The sequence below is a fragment of the Bubalus bubalis genome, chromosome 2 (assembly GCF_019923935.1).
Source record: "Bubalus bubalis isolate 160015118507 breed Murrah chromosome 2, NDDB_SH_1, whole genome shotgun sequence".
NCBI classification, from domain to species: Eukaryota; Metazoa; Chordata; class Mammalia; order Artiodactyla; family Bovidae; genus Bubalus; species Bubalus bubalis.
The window spans coordinates 35477401-35499998 of NC_059158.1; the positions used below are offsets into that span (position 1 = coordinate 35477401).

Consider the following 22598-nt stretch of genomic DNA (forward strand, 5'->3'; position numbering starts at 1 on the left):
TTCAGGGTAGAGAATCTTATTATCATTATTATATAATTATAATATTAATAATAATTAAATTAATATCAACAGCATTATATAATTATAAATATAACATAATTCAATTATAATATAAAATATATAATTATACATATAATATATTAATGTTGATATTATATTATAATAATCTTATCATTATGATTATAATAATCTTATTATTATGGTTATGATCATAATAATCTAGGCATGAAAAGATACAGGGCTGAACCAAATAAACTGAATAGAAGAAACAGGACAAATTTCAGGAGAGGGAAATTCAAATTTGCAGGAGAGGAATTCAACAATCTCTGCTGATCAACTGGAGATGAACATCCAGACCAAATGGTGCAACCTAAAGCACCTCCAGGATTCTGGCCTGGTCACCTGGATGGACAGTGGTCGCATTAACTAGACACTGAATACAGGCAGCAAAATTAAGCTGGATTGTTCAATTTGAGGTGACTTTAGGAGATCCAGGTGAGAAAAATAAAGCAGGCAATATGGTAACAGATCAGGCTTGGAGATACACAGGTGGGAATCATTTGGAAGTAACTCAAATCAGAGTCACAGACAGGGCTGACCAGGGAAGAATATCATGACTGAGTCATGGGCCAAACTCTGGGGGTTTAAAATAATATTTATAGGACAAAGGAGGGAAAGCAGATGGAGAAGAAGCTGCCAGCAAGATAGGGAGAAAACCAGGAATGTCACAGAAATCAATAGGTTGGGGGAAAGATAAACCACCTTATGAAGGTCCCTTATCATCTGATATAGGAGACAAAGGTCAATGAAGATAAAAAGTGGAAGTCAAAAAAATAGAAGTTTGTCCCTAATGGCTATATACTATATTCTTCAAAAAATTAAATTTCTCTTAGAAATTTCTCATAGAAAAATAAACTTAGATAAAATATAAGCAAATCAAATATAATGTTATATAAAAAGGCTACTCTACATCAGTGGTTGCCAGCCTTTTTGGCACCAGGGATTGGTTTTGTGGACAATTTTTCCACAGACAACGGGTGGCAGGGTGAGGGTGGGGATGGATGGTTCCAGTGATAATGCAAGTGATGGCAAGCAGCAGATGAAGCTTCGCTCGCTTGCCTGTATTCACCTCCTGCTCTGCTGCCCAGTTCCTAACAGGACCAGTACAGTTCGCAGCTGGAGGTTGGGGACCCCTGCTCTACATGACCAAGCTGGGATTATTTCAGGGATGCAAGGCTGACTGGTATAACAATCAATATAAACAGATTACACACAATCATATTAGCAGAGAAATAGGCTGCCAAAGTGGTAGTGTGAAGTATATAGAATCTAGAAAATGGAAGAACTGCCTTAAAAACCAGATAAAACAAACTCTATTCTATACATCTGTGACAGCCTTATCAGCATATTTATCCACTCTTTATTTACTACAGCAAAAAAGTGTCACAGTCAACACTGCTAGTCACATCCTACCCATCACATATCATAGCTAAGACTACAGGAACTGCTATTCTACTGATTTACTATAAAAATACAATTCAGGGCAGTTTTCATACCAGGGCGTACTCCTAAATATTCCAACGTAATAAATCAAAGTGACCCGGGTGTCTGTATTTTTAAAAACTCCAAAGATCGCTCTTATATCAGTGGTTCTCAATCCTGGCCTTGGGCAAAGCTTTTAAAAAATATTAATGCTTGGGGCCCATCTTCAGACACTCTGATTTAACTGACCTGAGGTAGGGCCTAGGCATTTTTAAAAGCTCCTCAGGTGATGTTACGTGAATAAAATTACATGCATTTTTACAGCTGTAAGTTTGAACAGTAAGTAGTAAATGAAGCTGATAGTAGCTACACAGTAAAAATGAGCAAGCTTTAGCTGTATATTCCTTCACTCTTCCAGGCATTAAATTACTCTGTTCTGACATTATTTGTATTTATTTACATGTTGCTTACAACAGGTAATCAAATGTGGTAGAGGATATGTTCTGTTCAGTATTTCCGACTACAGAACTAAAAATTTAAGAACAAGCACTTTGTTTTTAGTTTTTTCCCCCATCTTTTTACATGTTTAACCAAAAGAGATGAAGTCTATTTAAACGAAAAATCATGAAAAATTAAATTACAAACATTACTGCTTCAATATTGTTATAGACAATGGGTTTTACTACAAAAGGAATAAATCTATGCTTAAATAACGATTACAGGTTTTTTGGATTAAAAAGAGCAGAACAACCTAACTTCTACTTTCCCATTCCATGGATCGAGTAATAACTTACCAGTCTACAAGGCAAAGGACCAAACAATGGTTTATCTTCATCACTTAAAATTCTTTCTGTGGTTAAAAATAGTAAAGATGATAAATTTTACGCTTTGTATATTTCAAGTTTTAAAAAAAGTAAAAAAACATTCTTTCTGCAGAAAGCATAATATTGTCAGGTTTTGAAATCTTTAAGTCATTTCACAAGAATTAACTGTGCATGAGAAGTAAAAGTGAAAACACATTACTTTGACTGACTAGAAGCTATAACCACCACTAAAATGAGTGCTCTTGTGGCTGGGGTTAATTTATAAACTGTCAATCTAATATTTTGTCAGTATAGTACATTTCCTGCTTCAAAGTTTTTATATTATTGCTTAAGACTGTTGCCCACTTTAAATATCTCATTTAAATACACATTTAAATCTGCACACAATTCATGTCAATGTATGCTTTAGATTTAAAGACACAATTCTAAATCTCTTACCTATGCTTTGGATGGTATATGCACAACTACCCCAACACATTATGGGCACACGGGGATCCTCTTCATTGGGATGAACTTTTAATCCCACCTTATAAGTAGCAGTTCCAAACGTTGCTAGCATTTCTTTTATGCTTTCAGAATAAGGGTTCCTGAAGTGAACATGCATAGCATTAGGTCAAAACAATGTGCTCACATCAATCAAATGGCTCAGTTTCTTAACAGCTATCTTCTATGTTGGAATTGAACCCCTTAAACTATCTAAAGACAGTTGCGTGAAAAGGGGGAATTAAAGACATGCAGACAGTCCCTGCCTGAGAGTAGTTATGTTCAACTTGGGTTGGTGGTGATGAGGCACAGGCTCGAAAACAAGGTATTAGGCTGAAGGTCTACATATTAAACTACAGGACCCTTGACCTCTTCCTCCATCTCATGAACATCAGCAATGTATACCCACTGCCATAGATTTTAGTTTCTCCAGTGATGAATCCTCATGGAAATGCCAGCTTTACACAATGACATTTTCCGAGTCCCAAGAAAAAAAGACTGGTAGGGGCCTGATCTCCTCACTGCGAGGCTCATCTGTCAGGAAGCTCCAACCTGCCCACCAGGTATCCACTGAGCTTCCTAGTGACTCATTCTTGAACAGTCACCCAAGGGCCAATAAACATTTAAGGAAAGAATCAAACATCAAAGAGAGAAACACCAAAACAGAGAAGCAGAAAAAGGAACTCAGGGAAGGGGAGACAGTGCAGAAAACAGCAAATTAATTAAGAAAAAAATCAGTCCAAGAGGGCCAACAATGAGCTAACAGTAGGACTAGCTCGAAGAACAGAAAATCCAAGAAGAGAAAATTATCTAAGGAAAAACCAGAAAAAATTCCCAGAACTGTAGGATATGAATCTTCAAAGAGCCTGTTGAAAACACACATAGCGAAATGAATGAAGAAAGATTCACACACCAAGGAATATCAAAGAGAAATTCCAGAACACTGGGAATTAATGAGATGACCACAACAGTTTCCAGAAGTAATAAAATTAACAAAGGAATAGGAATCAGGTGTTAATTTCTCAATGGGTGCTACAAGTTAGTAAAATAATGTGTTCAACATTTAGATGTGAAGTTACTTCTAACCTATAATTCTATACCCAAACCATCCATCAAGCATATGGATACAAGCAATGTATTTTCAGACATGGAAAATTTAACATCCAGGCACCTTTTCTCAGGAATCTGCTGAGGCATGCAACATGAGGGAGTAAATGAAGAAAGAGAAGGATACAAGATCCAGCAAACAAGAGGAGCATGGCCAGGGCGAGTGTCAGGGTAAGAGTTGTGTCCTGTCCTGACTGGTGCGAGAGGACAGAGGCTGTGGGAGGAGGGCTTCAGGGAAGAAGATCATCAGATGGATCCAAGCACTAATAGCTACTGCTAGGCAGACCTACAGCAGCATTTAGGGAAAAAAGTATTATATACACAGAAAACCAAGTACATAAAAAAAAAAGAAAAGGTAATTATTAACCACAGGAAAACAAAATTGTAGAAGAAAGATTTATCACACAACTTATCAGTATTAACAATTATAATGTAAAATCTGACAAATGATTTAACCAAAAATTGTAGAATAACTCTACAGGAAGATTGGTGAGGTGTAAGTGAATAGGGAAGAGGTAAAAGCTGAATCCTACATTACTATAGTCTGTAAAGATACTTTTAAAAAAAATGATGAATCAAAACACAGTTGATTAAGCATCTTAATTAGAAATAAGGAAGTAAATAGTAGAAAGAACAAAATGACAGGACTGGGGACGGGAAGAGGGAATGTGGGAGCACATGACTGACGTTTATTCTATTTAAACCTTTTAGTACTATTTTTGCCAGCTTCCCAGGTGGCACAGTGGTAAAGAATCTGTCTGCCAATGCAAGAGACACAGGTTTGATCCCTGAGTCAGGAAGATCCCCTGGAGCAGGAAATGGCAACCCACATCAGCAGCAGTATTCTTACCTGGGAAGTCCCATGGATAGAGGAGTCAGGTGGGCCACAGTCCATAGGGTTATAAAGAGATGGATGCGACTGAGCATGCATACATGCACTACTTTTGCTGAGATATTTCGTATGTGCCAGGCACAGCTGCCAGGTAACTTTAAGTGCATTATGTTACTTTATAACACATATGAGGTAGGTATTATTTTCTTCCCTTTACAGATGAGGAAATTGAGTGAGGTTAAGTGATTTGCACAAAGTTGCACAGCTAATAAACAGTGGTGCTGGAACTGAACAAATGCAGTCTAGTTTTAGAATCTGGGCTATACTTTGTAACTTACTGGCTATGGGGTAAAATGTGGCGAACTGTGGTGTTGGAGAAGACTCTTGCGAGTCCCTTGGACTGCAAGGAGATCCAACCAGTCCATCCTAAAGGAAATCAGTCCTGAATATTCATTGGAAGGACTGATGCTGAAGCTGAAACTCCAATCCTTTGGCCACCTGATGCAAAGAACTGACTCACTGGAAAAGACCCTGATGCTGGGAAAGAATGAAGGCAAATGGAGAAGGGGATGACAGAGGATGAGATGGTTGGATGGCATCACCAACTCGATGGACATGAGTCTGAGCAAGCTCTGGGAGTTGGTGATAGACAGGGAAGCCTGGCATGCCGCAGTCCACGGGGTTGCAAAGAGTTGGACACAACTGAGAGACTGAACTAAAATAAAGCTGAAAACACTCTGGTTTTGATCCAGAGTTACTAAGAGGTTGGTGGGACCGTAAATAGAAATACAGAAGTCAGCAGGAAGCATGGACTTTGGTGAGGAGGTTGAGCAGCTTGGATTTAGATGTACGGATGAGGTGCTATCAAGGAGAGCCAGATAAAGGGGTGCAGTAGGGAGTCAGCAACACCTAGGAGAAGTTTGTGAGAATTAAACATGCCATGTAGGTCTTAGGTGTTGTTATCAGTATTCCTGCATTAAGTCTCAGGATTTATTAAGATCAATGTCCTGTAACATTTTGCTCCTCTACTTGACAAGTTTATATTCTTACTAATGGCTAATTTAATTTTTCATTTCAAGCGGGCCAAATGTAAAAGGGATAATATACTCACTTAGGATGAAAATCAGGTCTAAATCCTTCAGGAAGGTGCAACTCATCCATATTTTCTAAATTCTTCGATGAGGCAGTAACTACAGAAACAAGCATTTTATGTTCAGTCCCCAATATTTCTATAAATTTCAGCCATAAATTTCATTCTAAATTAAAACAGGAAAAATTCCCATAGTGAAAACTGGTGAAATATACATTCAAAGCATGAAAAGTACTATTGCTCTGGATGAGCTAGACACCTTCCTCAATCACTGTGCTTCTCCTGATAGTGCAGCCACTGGAGGAGTACGCTGTTCTGTTTCCTTAAAACCAATGGTATAAATTCTGCTCAGCTCACTTTCCCTCAAGGTCGGAAGTGCAGTGCATACCTATCAAACTTGGGAAGGTTTTGGTAATGCCAACAATAAAGTGAGTCAGCCCATGGAGAATAAAGCCAGCTCTTCGATACTCAGTTACATCTCCCCCACCCCCAGAAGCTCTTCAATAAAATGGGGGAAATAAGTGAGAAGTATCTATCATAAACTACACATGAGTTTGTGTGTTCAAGGAATAAGGAGCAATGTAGCAGTTTCAAATTTAGTTCATTAAGATAAAGAAAATTTGAGTAAGTCAAATTTTAAAATGTGAGGTTTCACTTTTAAAATATTTTAAAACAATTTAATCTGGAACTGTATTTTCCAATGGTCTCAGATGTTAGGGAAAAATGAAAGCAGGTTATCAGAACTTACTAGGAGTACTTTCTTCTTTCCTAAGAACCTGTAATGCTTTTATTTGCTGAGATATTGTTCTAATCCACTGAGTCAGATTTGGTTGGTCTGAAAAATTTAACCTGCTAGAAAAGATTATAGAGAGTATTTAGTATTCTGTTGTTGCTTAGTTTAAGATACAAAGACTCCTTAAATCATCACGGGTATATTTTAAACATACTTCAAACATTAAAATACTAAAACAACCAAAAAAACTTGGGGAAAATTTGTTACTTTTAAAAGTTAGAATAGGTATTTGTCAATGGAAATGAAAATGTATTATTTGTCAATATGATGCTACTAATTATTAGCATAAAATTGAGTTATTTGTCAAAAATTTCACTTTTCCAGTATCAGAATTTGCCAGTATTTCTTAAATATCACAACCAACACATCATGGGTACTATTTATTGAGTGCTTATTATGCTGCAAGCACCTAGTTATGTTGCAAGCATTTCACAGTATTAGATTTAATCCTCAAAATTTTCTTAATAAATAGGTTATATTATTGTCCCCATTTTACAGATGAGGAAACTGAGGTTTTGAGCTATGTAACTTGACTAAGGCTGTATATGGGACAGATGTGGCATTCAAACCCAGCTACATCAGACACGATAGCTTGTGTTAACAAATGTGCCATAACTGACTCTCCTGGGAAAAAAAGCAAAACCTGAAGTGAGTTTTTTCTCTTTACACGCAGAGAATTCTATTCTTAATCTTACAGTGACTAATTTCTTTATCAGTTCAAATACAGATATAAGTCAGCACCATGATATTTCTTTTCTAATTAAAAAAGCATGAGCTTACATCATATCTAATGGTATTTTAAGAGCATTTTGTGGTAGCATAGACTAAGACACCATAGTTTGAACTCTTAAAATTGAAGAGAAAAAAACTGACTCTGCTTTAATTTAAACCCAAATAGTAGCATAGAAATAAATAGATGATTCATATTCATAAAACTTAATGTCAGGTTTGAATAGGAGATACCATCGAATTCATATTTGAAAGGAAAATGATCATGAATAACTAAAAAGCACACTAAACATCATGAAATAACAAAATTTTACATTTTAAATACACTAACAGATATTCACTTTTTGGCCCAATTCTTCAATTGGCCAGTCAATTGCAAAAAATAATATTTAATTGTTAGTATGCTCAATAAGGTTAGTTTGAGCTGCCCTTCCCCCCACTGATTTATTTCGTGTCTCAAAAAAGTATGAAGGAGATATTTAAAGCGGGGTCTTAGAAATAAAGGAGACAGTTTTCATGAACCCATGGGAATTTTATATCCTTTATCGTGTTTATGGGTGATCAAGAAACTTAAATTTTGGTCTGTTCCTTTCTAAAAACTAAAATTGTATCTCATAGGTCAGCTAGAAGAAATGACTAAATAAAAAGTTTGGAAAGTACCTGGAAAACATGCATTAACCTAGAGTGATATTCCCACCCAGCTGTGGTTTATCAGTTCATTACCTTCTAAAGGAAACTACTTCTTTGATACAAAGGTTTTATGAGCCAAAACTTACCCATGAAAAACATTTCTTGGAGGAAGCAGCAGAGGAATAACAGTATTACTCAAGCATTCACAAAGGGGACAAAGGAATTCTCCATTTTCTACATCATAGCTTGTATGTAAGCGTAATCTCTGTTGCCTTCGCTGTTCTTTAGCTTGAACGGAATCAAAATACCTTCACAATTAGAAAACATGAGGTATCAAAAACAATGGCAATTTTTTTTTTTAATGAGAGCCACAAGCTTCAACATTTTGTTTCCACAAAACATCTAAAAATTAAAATTTTAAAATGACCTCAATTATTTTTAAAAGTGATACTTTAAGTTGTAGTAATTAGCAAAAAGGGCTAAGAGTTCTAAAACAAGAGAATTAAAAAAAGATTGCCTTGCAAACAGTCATTCACCAAGTAGCATATTTCTTGGCCCTAGTGCTCTGTGGTTACTCCTGCAGGGCTAGTGCTACTTACTAGGGGTGGTTCAGTACACCTCAATGAGCAGAGCACTAGAATAACGGCACTTCTGCTGCCGCAGAAGCATAGAAAGCACCAAAACAGAGTAAGTTTGAAGTTATTCCATATTAGCTCAGGGAGCCATGACAGTCTTGAGAGGTAACTAGGCAAGTGCTAGCATCTTTAGAATCAAGAGTTGTTCACCTTGGACCCGAAGAAAGACATTCTTCTCAGGTTTATACCACTGTAAAAATCCTTTTCTTCATCCAGTCTGTTAGATTTCCCATATTAAAAAATACAGACCCCTAAATTAAAAATTATATTTGATATACTATGACGTTTCTAAGTCACTCCTTTAAATGCACTGACAAAGCAAATTAATTTTAATTGTTATTTGTTAGGCAGTAATAATGGAGTCTTTTTTTCTTCCAATGTGTTTAGTTTTCTCTCCTTTTTCTAGAATGGAATTTCCTTTATTAAAAAATTAAATTTTGAGTCTTTGGGTAAGCTTCTCTTGACTAATATTAAGAATATAAATTACCTTTGCCAACAGTGTGCATGCATAATATGCCCACAGCTACCAGTATGTATTCCACAAGACAGATCAGGGTGCATGAATAATGGATCATAATTTTCTGCATTATAAAACAAACAGAAAACATAAGAGAAAACTCAAGCATTTAATATTCCTATAACAAATGTACAACGTTAAATTGTGAAATCCTTACTAAGAGCTTGTAAACTTCAAATGAAATGCTAGTTTATTCCTTTGAGATACCAATAATTTATGCAAGACCCTCGATTATTTAGAATACAGGACTCTCTAATTTTCATTACCCTGAGCAAATTAGTGAAACTTCCTTGAACTGTGAACTGAAACTGGAATCCTGTTGTTGTTTAGTTGCTCAGTTTTGTCTGACTCTCAGCTATGTCTGACTCTGCGATCCTATGGACTGTAGCCCCCTGTAGGCTTCTCTGTCCATGGCATTTTCCAGGCAAGAATACTGGAGTGGGTTGTTATTTTCTTCTCCAGGGAATTCTGTACTTAAGTACATCTAATTTTTTGAACACATCACATTTTCAGGGCACTGAGAGACTCCTACTTCCCACAAATGATGGAGCTGTCTTTAATGCCTTCAGGCAGCTGGGTCACAATGATCTCGAACAAAAAATATGTCCTGGCAGTAGCGGGGCGCTCCCTAGAGGAGATTCTGCTTCAGGACCCTCGTGCAGAGAACAGCCACAATTACTGTACGAGCCACAGGTGCAGCGAAGTACCAGGACAGCAGCCCAGTCCAGAGCAGGGAAAAGGGCAATTCACAGCCTTCTGTTCTGGCACTAATTTTTATATTCAAAGGAGATGAAAAATGAAGACAAACATAAATTGGCTAGCTGACTTCTTTGGGAATTCTTGGAATTCTCTACATAAGTTAGCATAATTTTAGAAATTCTCTAACAGTAAAATTACTCATTTCAATTTGCTTTATATAATAGAATAGTGCAAATTTCACAGCATAAAGAAATCTTTAATGATCTAAACTGTGAAAGCCTTAAAAAAAATCCACTTATAGCCAGTCAGTTTTCCCAAGCAGGTAACAAACTAAATACAGGTGATAACTTTATCTTCAGCCTAGAATGAAATTTGTAAACCATCTGGTACAAATGGTCATTTCTTAAGATGAAGCAGACCAATCCTTCTTAACAAGGGGGCTTGAGAGCCACACTGAAGACTTCCCATGTAGAGAAAAGGCAATTTTACCAGTGAGCTCTCAAACTTCCTTCTAGTCATACAATGTGAAAGGCACTGGCTAAACAAGTGCCTTGGAAATTAAGACAGCTCCTGCTCTCACAACGTTTACTGGTATCACTGAGGCACAGGCACATATAAACAAATAGAAGAGCAGAAACATCAAAGTATCTATGGTGGACACAAGGTGTAGCCCAGATGCCCCTGCAGGAATGAATGACTTACTCCATCAGCTGTTAAAAGGGAGCACTCAACTATTATCCCTCTTTAAGAGACTTTGCTCAGGATCACACTGCTTTGCTCAAGGTCACACCTCTTTCCAGAGGCAGCCCACAACCAGTTTATTATCAGTGTCAGGGTATAAAAAACCCACCCCCTTACCCCAACTCAGGACAGCTTTGAGCTCTATCTAGCTCCAGAGCGCCTATGGGGTTGGCTAAGGTCTTCTGGAAACTGTACCACACAGCTCAACTTCTCCCTCTGGCCAAACCTGCTTCCTTCCCCTCTATTCCATAGATACTGATTCCAAGACTCCTGAAGAACGTCCTGCACCACACGGTAGTCTCTATCTCAATAATCTAAATGAGAATCTGGCTCAAGCACTGCTTCTCACAAGGCTTACTCATCAGGATTACACCCTGGAACCATCCATGAGAAAAAATAATTATTGTCATTTCAGTGTGTCAACTAATTATTGGAACTTTACAAGTGTGAAGAATGGGAAAGACTGTTAAGTACCAAAGTATGTTAATGTTCTATCACAAAGGACAGCTTCCCTTTGAATCCCTGCTATTTGTCAGCTGTGTACTTCAGGCATAATACTTAACCCACTGGAATGTTTCTGCATTTGTCAAGTGAGGAATTCCCACCCAAGTTACCTGCCCAAGATACCGGCAAGCCTACAGAGTTATCATCAGATTAATAAAATCTCTGTATGTCACTTACCATACTAAGTGGCACTCACTATTAATAGGCCAGTTGAGGACATAGCTATGACTTACCTGGATCCTGAATGAATTTACTTCTATCTTTTGATAACACAGTTGATCTCTGCACAAATGCCGCCAGGACCATTGCCTTGCTTTCTGCATTCACCTCCTGCTCCTCCTGACACAGTATGCAGGTGGCGCACTGTCTCTGTTCAGGGACCCGAGTCTGTGCTGGGCCCAGTGCTGTAAGAGTCATGTCTGAAGCCACAGGGCTGCGATAAAAGGTTATGAGAATAATTAATGAGCCTAAGAAGTTTCTATAGAATCACAGAACAGTAGATTTTAGGTATGTACATATTTAAAACACAGTTTTGATGACTTGATTTGAGAGACAGTCTTTCATATGTATCAAAATTACCTCCTTCAGTTCTCACAGCAATCCAATATATAACACAGAAGCCAGATGCTAAGTTAACTGAGCCTAGTGCACTCATTCACTTATGAATGTCAAGGGTTTTTTGAATAGCTTACATTTTAAGCATACACAGGAATTATTCTATCTATAGTCAGAGACATGCTCATAATTATATGCTAATTAGCTCAGATTTCTAAGAGTAAATCCTCCAACTACAAGGCCACACAATTTTTCTATCAACTCTTCTAAATTACTCTAGGATTAAGTGTACTTATAAAGAAAAAAGGGGCTTCCCCGGTGACTCAGCAGTAAAGAATCTCCCTGCCTTGCAAGAGACACAGGAGATGTGGGTTTGATCCCTAGGTTGGGAAGATTCCCTGGAGAAGGAAATGGCAACCCACTCCAGTATTCTTGCCTGGAGAATCCCATGGAGAGAGGAGCCTGGCGGGCTACAGTCCATGGGGGTCACAGAGTCAGACACGACTGAAGCGACTTAGCACACACACATGCATGCAAAAAAGGAAAAAAAAACCAACATCTCCCTCAATTGAGAACCCCTGGTCAAGCGTTTCAAAAACTGTGATTAATTTTTACCCATTATCAAGTACAGCAGAGACAGAGGAATCCAGTTCTAACGTCTGCTGAAAGAGTTCTTTGTTCTCATCAATAAAGTGCCGCTGCATCTCAGACATCTGAGCCATGATCTTCTCTCTGCGTAATCTGGCAATCTCAGCTTTTCTCTTCCTCTCAGCTTTGTCTTTGTCTCTCGAACTCTGAAATTACACTTCATTTAATTAGACCACTAGAGGCTAAATGCACATGTTTCCCCCAAAGGAGAAATATTTTTATTGTAAATACTAATTAGATTTTTTTTAATCAACTTAACATGCTAAAGAAAAAAAAAAAAGCAGTCCAAAAGATTGCTACAAAAATAAACAAATAGTGCCACAACTTCTTTGGATTTACATGGTTGTGAATAATATCAACTACCAACTTACTGCAGATAAATTTAATTGCTTAAAGTGACCTTGCCACAACTTTTCAGTATTACACTTTACATTTCTTACCTCTTCCATTATGGTTCCTTCTGTCTCTACCACAGGACTGGTGGATGAACTCTCCCTTAACTTCTTAATAGCATTAAAAGTCTATGAAAAAAAGTATCAGTTATTCTGAAGCTATGAAACATTATAAAATTTAAAGATAAACATTTAATATTTTTCACAAAAAGCAGAGTGATGTAGGAAACTTTACCTTTAATATCCACTTAATCATATCTTTGTGGACTTCTAGGTAGGGAGCATTCTGCAGTGTTTCCAGCATAGCTAGTATACTAGGTGAGTTGTTTGGAGCCTCACCAGGTTCTAAGGTGGAAGAAAAAATGGGCATGTGAATAACAGTTAAGTGCTTGCCGCTGCTGCTGCTAAGTCGCTTCAGTCATGTCCAACTCTGTGCGACCCCATAGACAGCAGCCCACCAGGCTCCCCCGTCCCTGGGGTTCTCCAGGCAATAGTGCTTACTACCAGGCAAAAGAAGATAAAATGAAATTGCTTATAATATCGGCCCATCATTTGATTACAGCTCTTTTAGAAATTTTCAATACTTCTCAAAATGTGACGTATTTGTATTTCACAAACAAGCTGTTAACAACTAGAATGCTTTCATCATTCAAAAACTGACGTCTTACACCATATGATTATTTTAAGATAACCTCTAGCAAAATTAAATAAAAACCCAGCTGAAAGGTCTACCTGAGATTTTACAAGTCTAGGAAAATGAATTAGATCTGATAAGCACACAGGCTCTGATAAAATACACAGGTAAATACAGATAACCTCAGAAAATTGGATTCAATATAATCTACTTCTAACCTGTATGATCAAATAAAAGAGGTTATACTACACTTAAAAAATCACTGATATGTTGAGTTAGTTTAGTAGAAGTTGTATACATACTCGATATCTTCTGTGTGAAGGTAAATGTTATGACATGTTCCTCCATGACATTCTCTAAATGCTGTTTTTCTTCTTGTAGTGCCATTCCAATTAAATGTAATACCTAAAATACAAGTACATAATTTTGTAAGAAAAAACAAAAAATAATCCACTACTGAAAAAAGAGAAATCAAACTATTAAAGATTAAGTATAGTAAAAAATAATTCAAAGTACTAATTTTTATTAAATCCAAACAAAGTTCATTTTCTAATAAAGAATTCCAAGCAAGGAAACAAAAATTTCTATTTCAGCTAGGAAGAAAATTCAATTGCAAATTCTTAAGGTAAGTTAAAATTACTAACAGCTGTGACTAGCAATTCATATAATTTTCAGTTTTATTCCATCCCTACTGCTGCTGCTAAGTCACTTCAGTCGTGTCCGACTCTGTGCGACCCCACAGACGGCAGCCCACCAGGCTCCCCCGGCCCTGGGATTCTCCAGGCAAGAACACTGGAGTGGGTTGACATTTCCTTCTCCAATATTCCATCCCTATACTACAGTCTTAAAAACCACTGATTCTAAGGATCAGTGGTCAAATAATTAGACCTGAAAGCATCGATCACATAATTATCTAATCTATAATACTAGTTTAGTTTTTCTAAGGACTAAAAATCATCTCAGAAAGAGACATACTTTTATCTCTAATGCCACATCATTTATAAAGATATTCAGCATACCTGATGAAAAATTCATTGCTAGACTTCTAAGAATATAACTACACTGAATCTGTCTGATCTTTATTGTTCTTTACCCTTCTCCCCAATTTTTGAAGGAGATATGTGTGTGGTGTCTCTGTACCTTTCCCTATACATAGGGCTGCTGTGATTGTCAAAATACTTGGAAGAACATTAGTGTGAACGACGTAAAGCCAATGTATACATAAGATAAATGATGTTCATTCCTCTTTTCTCCATCGTTTCCCACAAATCTTTTGCTCATATAATACTGATCATCTCCAGTACACCACAACTCCATGCTTTTACATTTTATTATTTTTAATTTCTGTAATCTAATTTTATTTTTTAGTTTAAACTTTTTATTATTGGGGTATAGCCAATTAACAATACTGTGATAGTTTCCAGAGAAGGCAATGGCACCCCACTCCAGTACTCTTGCCTGGAAAATCCCATGGGTGGAGGAGCCTGGTAGGCTGTAGTCCATGGGGTCGCGAAGAGTCGGACACGACTGAGCGACCTCACTTTCACTTTTCACTTTCATGCATTGGAGAAGGAAATGGCAACCCACTCCAGTGTTCTTGCCTGGAGACTCCCAGGGACGGGGGAGCCTGGTGGGTTGCCGTCTATGGGGTCGCACAGAGTCGGACACGACTGAAGCGACTCAGCAGCAGCAGTAATAGTTTTAGGTGAACAGTAAAGGGACTCAGCCATACACACATGTATCCATTCTCTCCCAAAATGCCCTCCCATCTAGCCATGCTTTCATATTTTTAAGTGTATGTTTATAAACAGGAGGGGAGTACACATATGCAAATATCTTAGCCAGTGGGATAGTTGAGGCTGCTGAGACAACGGGAAATAGTAGCTTTGAAGCAAGGCTCACCATCTGAATTCTGGCTTTGCTGCTTTGAAGCTACATGCCTTTAGGGAGTTCCTCTAAGCCTAACTTCATCATTTTTAAAATGGGAAAAAACATTAGCTTCCCTCTAGAGTTTTGAGGCTTACCAGTATGGTACATAAAAGTGCCTGGCAAGAATAGGCTAATTCTATTAACTGAGTATTATTATTATCTTACTTTCTAGTTGAGTAACATGGACCAGTTAATTGACTCTCACTGAACCCTGCCTTCCTCATCTATACAGAAGAAAAACTATCTACTATCTACATAGGGGTATTATGTGAATTTAGTGAGATAATAATTTATGAATGACTTACATTCATTAAAGCTATAAAGTAAAATACAAACAAAGGTTCTGAACTTGCCACTAATTAGCTATAGGACCGTAAGTACCTGACTTTCAATTTCTTCAATTGCAAAATATAAGTATTAATGAACTCACAAGTTTTTAAAGAGAATTAAGTAATAAACAAATGTAAAGATAACACATTATACAAATATCAGAGTACTGTATAAACAAAGACAGATCAGGACCAGTCAGTGAGAGGCAGATCTGCCAACAAGAGCAGGGTAATCACAAACACGTGGTGTAAAAACATCTGCCAAGCTCTCGTTTTTATCCTTAGACACAAAAATAGAAACAAAATACTTTATTTCAAAGTAAGATAACACTACATTTTAAGTGAAGTGTCCCATGTACAGATATTGAAAGAGTATTTTGTACTTTGGTTTTTACTACAAAACCACTGAAATATAAATAATAATTGTCTTCAAACTTACCCTTTGCAGCATGGACTCAGACCAGATATGTCCACTATGTTCTACAGTCCACTGCAATACTGTCCTCATGATTAACAACATGACATCTGACTGCAAAATGTTAACCAGACTTGCAAACAGAGGGCAGAATGGGGGCAAAACTGGAGGTGGAAGTGCTGAAAATAAAGATATTATTGGCTTCTTTTGTAGAACATGCTTTAAACCAAACCAAAGCAAAAAAACTATGACCTTATTACATACTTTTGATAGCCTTTAAAGAATATTTGCATCTTAAAGGTATATTTTACTTTCTCAGATCAGTTAAATGCATAAAAGTAGCTCCATAAATAGCAGTAGTATAAAAGAATGTCTTTCTTTTCCCTAGAAATATCTGAAGATCTGAGATAAAACTGAGATAAACTCAGAGGTGACTCAGTACAAGACTATGTCTATATTAGCCCTTTAAATGTTCATTCATTCAGAAAGCTTACATTTAAATCTTTCACTTCACTAAGGATCATTATCATAGTCTATACAAAACAACCTTTAACAATTAAGAGACTGACATGAGATTTTGGGAAAGATTAAAAATACCTGTATCTTCTTTATTTTGTCTTTTCAATTTTCGTTGAGCTTCCTCTGCCTAATAAAAATGAATTAATTTGGACACAGAATAAGTAATATGAAACAATATCTGAAACTACTGATATAAGTTAATCTTTCTCATACTAACTTCTGATTTTAGGAAATTTCTATCCTTAATTTTGTCATCACCCTGAAACTGGTATCAAGGTTAATTTCCCCTTCCACTAAGAGAATCCCCCAGGTGGATTCTTTCTTGGTTTAAAATTCAGGGGAAACATGTATCAACCAAAGTCAAAAAATTATTTAGGTTTGAGCTCTATATCATGTATCAAAAATGAATAAACACTGCTATATATAAAACAGATAACCAACAAGGACCTACTACATAGCACAGGGAACCATAATCAATATTTTATAATAACCTATAAGGGAAAAGTATCTGAAAAACTATATATTATATAAAGACTGAATCACTGTATTGTATACCTGAAACTAACATAACATTGTAAATCAACTATACTTCAAAAACAACCCAACCGACCAACTAGTAAACAAAAGCTTCATGCTTAAGTTTTGTTTAATGCCATTTATTCAAAACCTATTTTTAAGAGTAAACTGCTAAAAGGCAAAATTTAACTAGTTAAATTCTGTAAGTCACCATGGGAAAGCATAATGTTAAGCACTAGCAATTCCGAAATGAGTGTAAAACAGGTTAACTGATTACCATAAGGTTGATGATTTGTCTTCAAAAGCCAATAAAATACATACAATTCGATATGTGTAGGTACATGTATAATTATATAGATCTCTTTTATGTATGCACAAAGTACTAAGGGGAAAACCCCATATGTTAAGTGGTGGTATTATAGGTAATCTGTACTTTCTTCTTTATACCTTTTCATATTTTCCAAATTTCCTACAATAAAAACGTGTCCTTTTTCAATCTGTGTGAAAAGCAGTAAAAGTTGTTTAGGAAAAAACAAAAACAAAAAAACTCCAAGCAACCCTTTCCCAATATACTTTTAATTTTCCCAATTACCTTGGATTGCTCTGCCCTTGAAAAGTGATAGAAATACAAATTGAACTCTTTAGCACACTCTGGTTTCAGTTCATACATGCCTCGTCCTGTTAATCCAGGTTTCCTTTGGGGAAGAAAAAATTCTTAATTCTCATATACTGGACTTCCTTTGTGGTCCAGTGGTTAAGAATCTGCCTGCCAATGCACGGGACATGGGTTTGATCCCTGATCTGGGAAGATTCCACATACTACCAGGCAACTAAGTTTGTGTGCTGTTACTACTGAAGCCACGCTCTACAGCCTGTGCTTCACAAGAAAAGCTACCACAGTGAGAAGCCTGTACAATTAGAAAGAGCCCATGCATAGCAATGAAGACCCATGGCAGCCAAAAATTAAAAATAATAATAATAATTTAAAGATCTCATAACCTGCTGGTGAGCATAAGCTGGAACTGCTTTCTGTGGATTCATTTGGGAATCTATATCCAAAGCTTCGTGTGCATCCATTTTTATCGAGCATGTCCACTGTGGATTTATTCTAACTGGACACGGGAATGTGATGGTCATTGTAGTGACAGCAGTTTGAAGTCTAACAATAAGGGACAGGTAACACACATTACGCTATCTCCAAACAATCGAAAACTGTTAAAAGTGATGGTAACTTTATATTTTGACATGTAAAGATGTCTATGAAAAGTTCTACCAAGTGAAAAAAGCAGGTGTAATTTGGGTTGAGAGAATTTTTTTTTAATAATTTACTTTATTTATATTTATTTTGGCTGTGCTGGGTCTTTGCTGCTACATGGGCTTTCTCTGGTTGCAGAGAGCAGGGGCTACTCTTGGTTGCTGTGTACAGGCTTCTTCTTGCAGTGGTTTCTCTTATTGCAGAGCAGCGGCTCTAGGTGCATGGCTTCAGTAGCTGCTGCACTTGGGCTCCAGACCACAGCAGTTGTGATCTAGTGTGGGCTCAGCAGTTGTGGCACATGGGCTTAGCTGTTTCATGGCATGTGGGATCTTCTTTGATCAGGGATTGAACCCAGCTTTCCTGCATTGGTAGGTGGATTCTTTACCACTGAGCCACCTGGGAAGTCCCTGAGAGTCTCTTTTCTAGTTTTTTTTTTTTATACTTCCCTCAAAAACATGTATTGTTTTTAAAATCAATAGAAATAAAGACACTGTCATTGAAGTGAGGAGCAAAGAAAAAGCAGGATTAAGAAACTGCCTCAACAACCTTAAGGGGAAACTAATTTACTGACTGGCTGACACACTGGACACCAGGGAAAGCACGACTCGGAGGCTGACCCACCACTCAGGCGGCACATTCAAATGGAAGCAAAGGAAGCACAATGCATGCACTTAAGATCAGGTTAATTTCAGCTATTTGAAACTATCGGCTATGAACACCTATTTTGAATACAATGAAAATTCTCATATATCTACTTTAAGTTGCTAAATAGGGCTAGATCATAAAAGAGAAATGTCAGTGGGAAATCTAGTTCAGAATTACAAGTCTGAAAATGGTTGTCACTCTCTGAAAACAACAATTTTATTCTTACTTCCATCAAAGGAAACACTCCAAGAAAAATAAATGTATCAAATCAAATCAAATGTGAAAAAATAGAAAATAAACTCACTTGAAATGGGCAACTGCTTCAATCACACTCTCCATGCCAGTCTCCTTGTTCTCCTAAAGGTACAGGAAATAAATGTGTTTTATGTTAATAACAGTATCTGCTAGCAGTCTGAGCATTGTGCTTTTATCTCATTAAGCTTCATAAAGAAATTGTATAAAGTGAATATACTACTATCTCAGTTTCTACAGATGAAGATTCCATAGGAAACATGATTAATATGCAGTTGGGGAAATTTACTTGGTAAGCTAACATTCATTCAGATTGATACAATTAAAAACAAGTCACCATATGAAATCAAGGTGACAGCTTTCAAAAGGAATGAAATAAAAACACAAAGTATACATAACATTTAAACAAAATTTATATCTTTGTAATATTTTCTGAAATAGCTATACTAATTTCTTATCTATCTTCATTAAAACAGCATTTTCCAAATCATATCTTATTTGTGACAAGATGTTAACAGGAATTGTGTGAATAAAAGAATTCTCTGGTCAAAAATGTTTGGTAGGTATAGATGCCATCACTTTGTACAAGGTATTTGCATTTTTAAAATGCTGTTTAAATTTTATTTCTTCCTATTCTAACATCTAAGTGAAACTATAATTGTTCCCTAATTTCCTGCATTAAAAAGTACCTGCATACACAACTAGAAATGGAAATGGCAAAAGTAGCCCATTAACAGAGACCTAAAAAAAAAGTACATGTAATTTTTATTCTGAATAGATATTTAGTGATATTAAAAATTATTATTTTTTTAGGTGTGATAACTGGCAAATGCACAGGTGTTTTTCTAAAAGCTTGTAACTTTTGGATCAACCTTGGCACTCCTGACATTTGGACTAGATAGGTCATTATTGTGAGAGTCTGTCCTGTATTGTAGGATGTTAAGAGTATCCTGGCCTCTGTTGAATGGATGCCAGGAACACACACACTCAGGCCTGAGTAGTGACACTGTCAAATGGTCCCCTCCCGGGGTGGGGGGTGCCAAAAGTGTCCCTGGTTGAGAACCACTATTTTAGATATATACAATTCTATTTATAGATGAAATGGTAAATCTGGTATTCTCCACAAAATAACCCAGTGAGGGTGCAGAGATTAGTGGTTAGAGTAGAAATAAGATTGGTCATCTGGTGAAACTGGCAATGGGTTCATTATACTATGTTCTCTATTCCTATAGATGTTTGAAATAAGTTTGAAATAAGACAAAGTTTAAGAGAAGTATTACAACTCCACAATGTTTAAATCCCAGAAGATGAAAATTAACGTTCAGAGTTCTAATCTATGTTTCAAATATGGGAAAACATTGTGAAAAACCTTTCCCAACTGTAATTGGGGTTTCTGAAAAGCCCCAGGGCTGAAAAATAGGTGGTATGGGACCTGAAGATTCTAGGAGGAAAAATAGCTACAAATGATCTACGAATGCCTATATGAATGTTAATTTACATTCACTAAAATGAGAGGAATGGCTTAGCAGAGTCTTTGGATGCTTTACAAGGAAAAAACTCTAGCAAACTTTAGTTTATTCAACATACCTGAGTAGGTATTTCTAGGTTATAAAGCGTTATCTCTATCCATCACAACTTTGTACTAAACATCCTATCAACAATTCTTCTTTAATGGATATGTAAATTCCGTTCTAAGGAACACGTTTTCTTTTATTCAGTAGCCTTATCTCTTTCAAGGCTTCACTATGAAGAATTCTATTTCTTTGCTGCTTTCCACCCCTAGTACCTAGTATTTTCTTTTTCTATTTATCTCTAATAAGAGTGACTCGAGTTATACATGTGCTGGCACTGTAGTTTTTACAATTGTGGAAAAGGTATACAGAAGTCAGTCTAGACACAACTAGATGGACAGTTAAAGGTTTAAATGTTTCCATATATTTATGGAAGGGTTTATGGAAGGATTTCCATATATTTTTTAAAATGTAGGTACTTACATCTTCAGGTAAAGACTTTACCAATTCACTATGAGCCATAGGTTTGATGCTCAACTGATGGATAATCTCTCGTTTAATCTCATCTGTAGCATTAACCTGTCCAACTCCAGGACTAAATCTCTCTCCTGTCAACAATGAATAAGTACATATATACACACTTAACAATCATAATATTTGTAAGCAATACATATTTATGATTCATGAAACACAATATATTTTTCTTTCTGTACATTGGAAAAGCAATGACTGGTCAGGCAATAAAGCAGGGTGAAAGCAGCTCCCAGTCATCTTTTTGAGCCTCTGACAAAGCAGGTGAGTGTAGTCCTTAGCCATGGAGAGAGAACTCTGGTTGCTGTTTTCAAAGAATGAGATCAGAAGGTGGGAAGGGACTAGGAACAGACTGTACCAGCAGCCTAGGAAACTGCTTTCAAGTCATCTGCCATGTGGTAGGAGGAAGGGAGCCCTCCTTTGCCCTTTGATCTAGTGGCAAATAAGGTATCACCTTCTGAGATCTCCTTCTTTGGTATTACATCCTGACAGCAGCCAGGATTCTCTGCTCCAGGACTGTTGAGAGTCTGAAACAATATGGGAGGAGGGAGAAAGTAAAGCACACAACAGTAAAGATGAAGGCAACGGGACTGAAAATATAGATAGTGAGAACACTTGTGCACCACAAAGCCATGGGCAGAAACACAGCTAAGATACAAAGTAACAATAAATAGCTCCTAAATATCCTATTCTTGTTTGCTAAATTCTCCTGTCCCCTTTTATTCCTAACTCACAATTTTCCAGTTTATCCTGCGTTAGCAGTTGTCCTCTCCCCTTCTTACAAAGCACTGTAGTGCTCATCATTACAGTAACCAGAGGGGAAAACAAAAATATATACTCTAATCTCCTTCCCCTAAAACTGAGTTACTGCTCAAACAAAAGAAACAGTTCATATTCTAAACTACTTGCTACCACAAAATTCAATACAGGACTTCCCTGGTGATCCAGTGGTTAAGAATCTGCCTGCCAACGCAGGGCACATGGGTTCAGTTCCTAGCCCGGGAAGATTCCATGTGCTGTGGGGCAACTAAGCCCGTGTGCTACAACTACTGTGCTCTGCAACAAGAGAAGCCACCGCAATGAGAAGCCCGTGCACGCCAGCTAGAGAAAGCCCCACACAGCAACAAAGACCCAGAACAGTCAAAAATAAATAAATAAAAATTTTAAAAGTTTTTCAAAAGTCAATATAATACATAAATGTTTCAAAATATCCAAACTTACCAACAAGCATTATAATGAGGTATAGCATTTCTTCTATTAGAGTGTTGTTCTGCTGAACTAAATCCTGAAACCATCGGGGGCAATGGAAGAGAGCAAGTTCAGAGATAAGAATAAGAATCATCTGTATTACCTCAGATGATTAAAATAACCAAAAAGAATGAAAGGCGCTTCTCTAACAAT

At 36.9% G+C, this 22598-nt stretch overlaps 1 protein-coding gene across 9 annotated transcripts in view; it reads right to left on the reverse strand.

The window, feature by feature from the left end:
• Window positions 1-22598, reverse strand: part of UBR2 (ubiquitin protein ligase E3 component n-recognin 2) — a 108306-nt gene that overhangs the window by 14522 nt on the left and 71186 nt on the right. For 3 of the 9 annotated variants that reach the window (XM_025269837.2, XM_006069204.3, XM_044929916.1), the window contains exons 20-36: window positions 22419-22482; window positions 21150-21274; window positions 19208-19260; window positions 17596-17698; window positions 16566-16614; window positions 15993-16147; window positions 13598-13700; window positions 12897-13006; window positions 12710-12790; window positions 12237-12415; window positions 11300-11499; window positions 9093-9186; window positions 8117-8278; window positions 6567-6670; window positions 5840-5918; window positions 2745-2893; window positions 2277-2332 (exon numbers count right to left, since the gene is read on the reverse strand). In XM_025269837.2, the coding sequence (XP_025125622.1) occupies window positions 2277-2332; window positions 2745-2893; window positions 5840-5918; window positions 6567-6670; window positions 8117-8278; window positions 9093-9186; window positions 11300-11499; window positions 12237-12415; window positions 12710-12790; window positions 12897-13006; window positions 13598-13700; window positions 15993-16147; window positions 16566-16614; window positions 17596-17698; window positions 19208-19260; window positions 21150-21274; window positions 22419-22482 (1866 nt within the window). Of the gene's footprint in view, window positions 1-2276; window positions 2333-2744; window positions 2894-5839; window positions 5985-6566; window positions 6671-8116; window positions 8279-9092; window positions 9187-11299; window positions 11500-12236; window positions 12416-12709; window positions 12791-12896; window positions 13007-13597; window positions 13701-15992; window positions 16148-16565; window positions 16615-17450; window positions 17501-17595; window positions 17699-19207; window positions 19261-21149; window positions 21275-22418; window positions 22483-22598 lie in introns of those variants that run through there. The other 6 variants (XM_006069206.3, XM_044929921.1, XM_044929919.1 and 3 more) reach the window with 6 other exon arrangements.